Genomic DNA, 6,947 nt, shown 5'->3' on the forward strand with positions numbered 1-6,947 from the left:
GGGGGGAGGGGTATGGGAAACTTTCGGGATAGCATTTGAAATGTAAATAAAGAAAATAATAATAAAAAAAGAAGTAGCTGATCTTGAATTAAAACAATTCAGATTCAAAATAAGAAGTTTACAGTATGTAATGCATCCTGATCTAAATAGTTTTTCTGTACTATATAGTGTTTACCAGCTAATAGGAGTTTAGCAATACTTTATTTCATTACAAGAATGAATACTTAAGTGAAGAAATGAAGTGAAAAAAAAAAGAAAAGAAAGATTAGAGAGGAATAGAGTGTGGAAGAGAAAGATCATTTTTAATTAACTAATTAATTAATTTTGATCATTACATGCTTTAATTTTTGTCCCCCTTCCCTGTCCCCTCTCCCAGAGCTCTTCACCCCATCCCCCATCCCCTTCACCACTGAGTGAGTGCCCTCCCACATCAACCAGTTTATGCAGTGCTGGGGTTCATACATACGGTTTCATGCATGCTAGACAAGCTACATCCCCAGCTTCTACTGGTATGTTTTATTAGTGTGTTTGGCCATTCCGAAGGTCTTTTAATTGCTTAATATAGGGTAGGGTATAAGAAACACCACTAGTCGGTAGGTGTCCTATAAGTGATGTGCTATTTGTTGGAATGATACTGATGTCCCCATAACTTTCATTCTGTAGGTTCTACAATCCATTTCCTGAAGCAGTAATCCTGCACCCTGCCAGAACATGCATAGAAACATTCACCCCTGAAGGCTGCGAAAATGGCTCTACACACATAAGGACCTGAATTTAAATCCCCAGAACCCACAAGCAGATTCCAGTAACCTAGCATTGTGGGGTGGGGGCAGGCAAATCCCCTGGCTGAATTGGCTCTGACCTATTCATGAATGGACATGGGCATATGCACCTGCATATGAACACTCCCCACCCATGAAATGTCCCTTTTCATCCTTGGCCTATGAGATAAAGCATCAGGAGAAAGCCTGTCTTCAGTACTCCATGCTAGCTCCATCATAATCCTTCATGGTCTGTGGGACGTTAGATGTTCTTGTCTGGCTCCCATCCCTGTAAGACCCAATACTTCCTGTTTCTTGTGTACTGGTGCTTCTTCCTTTTTCCCCTCCCACCCCCTCCTTCTTCCCCAGCCCCCTTTCCTTCCCATTCCTTCCTTCTTTGCTCTGACAGAGATTCTCAGGGACACATAGTTTTCATATCAGATTGATTTTATTTTCACCAGAGTCAAGCGCTGTGTAGTACTTAAATTTTCAGACTACACAGTTTGGCATTGCTCAGCTGCCAATCCTTTTCACAGATTTCCAGGTCTTTGGTTGGCATGCTGAGTCTACTGGCACTCTTACTCATTTGTTGAAATGCTGGAGCTCTCAGTGCTGCTCTCGTCAGGCTCCTTCCCACTACCTGTTGACAGCTCTTTCAACAAACAGTGACCGAATTGTTCTTTCCCCTTGCCTATATTGGTCCTTTTTTTAGGTGGTGTAGTTTTCTTAGTAGTCTTTCTGTTAGGCATGCTTGGCAGTGTTTTCTTGCTCTTCTTCTTAGGCTTCTGCACCTGGAAGTTCAACAGAGTAAGGTGACAAGGGCATACGAGTCTTCGAAAAGCTGGACTACATGAAGGGGATTGTAGGAGAAGGGCTATGGGTGAGAAGGGAGTAAACGCCAGGCCACGCAAGGGTTAGGAGTGCTGGGGGAGGGGAAATCACTGGAGAAAGGACTGTGCTTACCTTGGTCCTTCTTATCTTCTTGCTACATTTGGCACAGGACTGATGACCGCAAATCTTCACCCTCTTGGGTTTGGATGTCGAGGTTGATGGCTCAACATCCTGTGTCAGATTGTGCGTCTTCTTACTCGCTTTCGCCATCTTGATGCCTTCTGGTGGTCTGGTCCAGAGCTCTCAGAGGCACGGTCTTATGAACCCACCCTGAACAATGGGAGGCCACACCCCTGAGTCCTGATTGGTCAGCAAGGTCCTTCTTAGCTAATAGTGACTTTGAAATCACAAAGCACCTTGCTGCCTGATGGGAGCAGGCACTGGGGTGGAGATCACTCTGGTTGAGGGAGATGCTATGAAGGCAATAGTGTCTGGAGACAGACTGGAGGCTTTTTTTCTGAACATCTCCAAGAGACTCATGCCACCCTTTTTTATATTCCCATCTTCAGTTGTGATGGAACATGTGGCAGTGGGTTTGCCCCTGTGAACTCTTCCTGAAACTCCCCCACCCCCATTCAATGGTTCATTCTGTCATGTCTCCTCCTTAGTTATTAACACTTAGCAAGATTTTGGCATATTATTCCTGCCAAATTTAATTCCACATTTTTTCAAAATTTTTGATGTATCATTGTATATGTGAATCACTCCTTAAATGAAAACAAAAAGAATATATTCATGAATGAATATCTTACAACCTGGTCAATTTAGCATTCAAAACTGACATTTTTGGTTACATGCTCTGATGGCTAGTGTTTTAAATCATTTTATTTAAATCCCAAATGTCCCCCCTCCTGGTCCCCCTGTGGCAGAGTTCCTGACCCAATTCCCCCTCCCCTTCTTTTCTGAGGGGGTGCCCCCTTTGGCTGTTCCCCTTCTCTGGGACATCAAGCATTTACAGGATTAGCCACATCCTCTCCCAGTGAGGCCAGACAAGGCAGTCAGTCCTCTGCTGCATATGTGCCTGGGGCCTCAGACTAGCTGCTGTGTGCTCTTTGTTTGGTGGCTTACTCTCTGGGAACTCTCAGAGGTCCAGGTTATTTGAGACTGTTGGTCTTCCTATAGGATTGCCATCCTCTTCAGCTGCTTCAGTCCTTTCCCAAACTCTTCCATAGGGGTCCCTCACATCAATCTAACTGTTGGTTGGCTATAAGTATCTGTATGTGTCTCAGTCATCTGCTGGTAGAGTATCTCAGAGGACAGCCATGATAGGTTCCTGCCTGTTCACATCCACCTCCCAACCCTGAAAGCTTCCTATCCCCATTCATTTTCCTGGCCCTCTGGGCTTCTCTCCCCCAATACTTGATCCTGCTCCTATTTTTCACTCTCCTTCCCCTGTCTCACCCAAGTCCTTCTCTTCACCTCCCATTATTATTTTGTCCTCCCTTCTAAGTAGGATTGAAGCATCTTACTTGGGCCTGCCTTCTTGTTTAAAATCTTAGGGTCAGTGGGGGTGTATTCTGTACTTTTTGGCTAATATCTATTTATCAGTGAGTATTAGCCATTTGTCATTTTGGGTCTGGGTAAACTCACCTAGAATGGTATTTTCTAGTTCCATCCATCCATTTGCCTGCAAAATTGATGATGTCCTCACTTTTAATACCTGAATAGTATTTCATTGTATAAATGAACCACATTTTCTGTGTCCACAGGAAGACCAACAGAGTCCACTAACTGACTTCTGGGAGCTCTCAGTGACTGAGTCACCAACCAAAGATCATGCATGAGCTGGACCTAGGCTCCCTGCAATATGTAGCTGATGTATAGCTCAGTCTCCATGTAGGTCCCCTAACATCCTGAGCAGGGTAGGGGTTGTCCCCAAGGCTAATGCCTGTCTGTGGGATCTTTTGTCCAACAGGGATGCCTTGTCTGCCCTCAGTGGGAGATGCTTCACCTAATCCTGCAGAGACTTGATGTACTGGGGTAGGGGAATACCCAGGGCCCCTCCCTCTCAGAGGGACAGGGCAAGAGATTCTGGGAGGGTGACAGTGATCAGGATGTAAACAAATAGAGAGAGAGAGGGAGAGAGAGAGAGAGAGAGAGAGAGAGAGAGAGAGAGAGAGAGAGAAACAAAAAGATACATCAATATGGTAGACAACTGTTTATAATATTTCTAAAGTGAATATCAAAAACAGATAGTAGTTATAATTTAGCACTATTTATAAAAATGCTACAGGTACCTACTTTAAAAACAGTTTCAAAATTTTGATCTATAGGTATGTGTGCATAGAGTTTAATAATGTACGCACAATGATTTTTCCTGTAAAAGATTTTTACTTGTAATTAGAAAAGTACCCTAGAAATATCCTATAAATCTACATTAAATTGGTTGAATAAATTACAGCACACATGTACAATATGTAGCCATTTCAAAAAGGACTCACCCCAAATGTGTTCAAATATGCAACGCTCTCACTAAAGTAGTATAATTAATTAAAATTAAAATACTATCAGCTGCAGGTTTAATATGATTAATATATCACAACAAAAGAGCAATAACGCTTACAAAATAGGAAAATTCACAGTAGCTCTCATACTTTGTAGTATCAAGTCTTTTGTATATATTTTTGAGACTGATAAAGATTTTTAAAGTTAATTTATTATTGTCTCATATATTACATTCCAACCAAACTTTCCCTTTTCTCCTTCCCTCCCAGTATGGCTTACTCAGCCCTTCACCCCTATCTACTTCTCTTCCTTTCTTTTCAGAAAAGGGGAGGTCTCCCTGGGATATCAACCAAATAGGGCATATCAAATTGCCATAATACTAGGTACCTCCCCTCATATTAAGGTGGACAATGGAACTCAGTAGGAGGGAAAGGGTCCCAAAAGCAGGCACCACTCCCACTGTTAGGAGTACCACAACAAGACCATGTTATATAACTATAACAATAAGCAGAGGGTAGGTTAGACCCACACAGGCTCCATGATTGTACGCTCAGTCTCTGTGAGACACTCTGAGCCCAGGTTACTTGATTCTGTGGATTTTATTTTGGTGTCCTTGAGCCCTCAAGCGTCTTCCTCCCTTTCTTTCTCAGGCTTCTCCCGCAAGCTCTGCCTAATGTTTTGCTGTGTGTCTTTGCATCTACATCATTCAGCTGCTGGATGAAGCCTCTCTGATGATGATTATACTAGGCTTCTATCTATGAATATAGCATAATACCATTATGAATCATATCATTGACCTTTGGCTTGTTTGTCTGTTTTTGTTTTTTGCCAGTCCTGTTTGGTTCTATCCTAGATCTCTGGGCTGTGCAGCTTCTGGTTCCTGGCTCTCCAGGCAGTGTTGGATGTGGGCTTTCTATTGTGGCATAGGTTTCAAGCTGGACCACAGTGTGGTTGGTCACTCCCACAAATTCTTCACAAACCTTTACCACATCATATTTTACAAACAGGAAAAACTGTAGGTTGAAAGCTTTTGTGGCTAATTTGGTGTCCCAATCTCTCCACTCCAAGTCTTGCCTGGTTACATGAGATAGCCCTTCCAGCTTCTATATTCCTACATTTCTAGAAGTCTCAACTGGTGTCATCCTTGTAGATTCCTGGGAGATTTGATTGCTCTAGGTTTCTAACTCACCCCCAAGATGCTGCCTTCCAATTCTGGTTGTCTCTCTCAGTACTCTCTCCCTCCATCTTCTCCTCACCTGATTCCTCCTGTTCTCATCCTGACCCATCCCCATTTCACCCATGATATTTATGCTATTTCCTTTCCCCAGGGATATTCATGCATCTCCCTTTCAGCCCTCCTTGTTACCTAGGCTCTTGGGGTCTGTGGATGGCAGCATGATTCTTTTATTTTGTAACTAATATCTAATTATGATTGAGTAAATACTCTGTCTTTCTGAGTCTGGGTTACCTCATTCAAAAAGGGATGTTTATTTTTCTAGTCCTATCTACTTGCCTGCAAATTTCATGGTTTTTTTTTCCTCTGTGGAGTAATACTCCATTGCACAAATGTACTACATTTTCTTTATCTACTCTTTGGTTGAGGAATACCTAGCTTATTTCCAGTTTCTGTCTCTTATGAATAAAGCTGCTGTAACATAGTTTAGCAAATGTTCTTGTTGTAGAATGGAGTGCCCTTTGGGTATGCACCTAGGAGTGGTATATCTGGGTCTTGATATGAGAAACTGCCATTTAGATTTTCATGTAATTGTACACGTATGCACTCCCACCAGCAGTGGAGAGGAGTTTCCTTTGTTTTGAGCATAAACTGTTACTTGTAGTTTGAATCTTAGCCATTTAAACAGGTACAAGATAGAATCTCATGTCCTTTTAATTTTCATTATCCTGATGGCTAAGGATGTTGAACACTTCTTTTTATTTTTTTTTAAGATATTTACTTTATTTACATTTCAAATGTTATCCCCTTTCCTGGTTTCCCCTCCAAAAACTCCGATCCCCTCTCCCTCCCCCTGCTTACCAACCTACCCACTCCAGCTTCCTGGCCCTGATATCCCCCTACATTGGGGCATTGAGCCTTCACAGGGGCCTCTCCTCCCATTGATGCCCGACTAGGCCATCCTCTGTTACATATGCAGCTGGAGCCATGAGTCCTACCATGTGTACTCTGGTTGGTGATTTAGTCCCTGGGAGCTCTGGGGGTGCTGGTTAGTTCATATTGTTGTTCCTCCTATGGGGCTGCAAATGCCTTCAGCTCCTTGAGTCCTTTCTCTAGCTCTTTCATCGGGGACCTTGTGCTCAGTCCAATGGTAGGCTGTGAGGATCATCTCTTGGCCATTCAAGATTCCTCTGTTGGGAATTCTGTTTAGATCTGTACCCCATCTTTAAATTGTATTTGGTTTGTTGGTGTCTAACTTCTTGAGTTCTTTATATATTTTGGATATTAGCAGTGTGTCAGATGTAGCACTGGTTTAAAAAAAATCCCATTTAATGGTGTCCTTTGCCTTACAGAAGCTTTTCAGTTTCTTTTGTTAATTGTTGATCTTCTGTGTTCAGGGATATTCCCCACTTTCTCTAAAAGGTTCAGTGTACCTGTTTTTTTTTTTTTTCATATCTTTTTTTATTAGATAATCCCGAAAGTTCCCTGAACCCTCCCCCCACCATCCTCCCCTACCCACCCACTCCCACTTCTTAGCCCTGGCATTCCCCTGTACTAGGGCATATAAATTTTGCAAGACCAAGGGGCCTTCCTTCCCAGTGATGGCCTACTAAGCCATCTTCTGCTACATATGCAGCTAGAGACATGAGCTCTGGGAATACTGGTTAGCTGCTTGT

At 42.7% G+C, this 6,947-nt stretch overlaps 1 protein-coding gene across 1 annotated transcript; it reads right to left on the reverse strand.

Moving 5' to 3' along the window:
• Positions 1-1,194: 1,194 nt before the first annotated feature.
• LOC110314578 lies at positions 1,195-1,954 on the reverse strand. Its single transcript, XM_021188858.1, has 2 exons — positions 1,725-1,954; positions 1,195-1,552 (listed from the first exon to the last, which is right to left on the reverse strand). Exons 1-2 carry the CDS (start codon positions 1,860-1,862, stop codon positions 1,340-1,342), a joined length of 351 nt encoding a protein of 116 aa, XP_021044517.1. The 5' UTR covers positions 1,863-1,954; the 3' UTR covers positions 1,195-1,339.
• Positions 1,955-6,947: the final 4,993 nt, after the last annotated feature.

Source organism: Mus pahari, chromosome X (genome assembly GCF_900095145.1).
Source record: "Mus pahari chromosome X, PAHARI_EIJ_v1.1, whole genome shotgun sequence".
Lineage (NCBI taxonomy): Eukaryota > Metazoa > Chordata > Mammalia > Rodentia > Muridae > Mus > Mus pahari.

Coding starts and splice junctions, on each gene's coding strand:
- LOC110314578 (XM_021188858.1), bottom strand. CDS start 1,862: ATGGCGAAAGCGAGTAAGAAGACGCACAATCTGACACAGGATGTTGAG. Junction 1,553..1,724: donor AGAAGATAAGAAGGACCAAG/GTAAGCACAGTC, acceptor TTGAACTTCCAG/GTGCAGAAGCCTAAGAAGAA.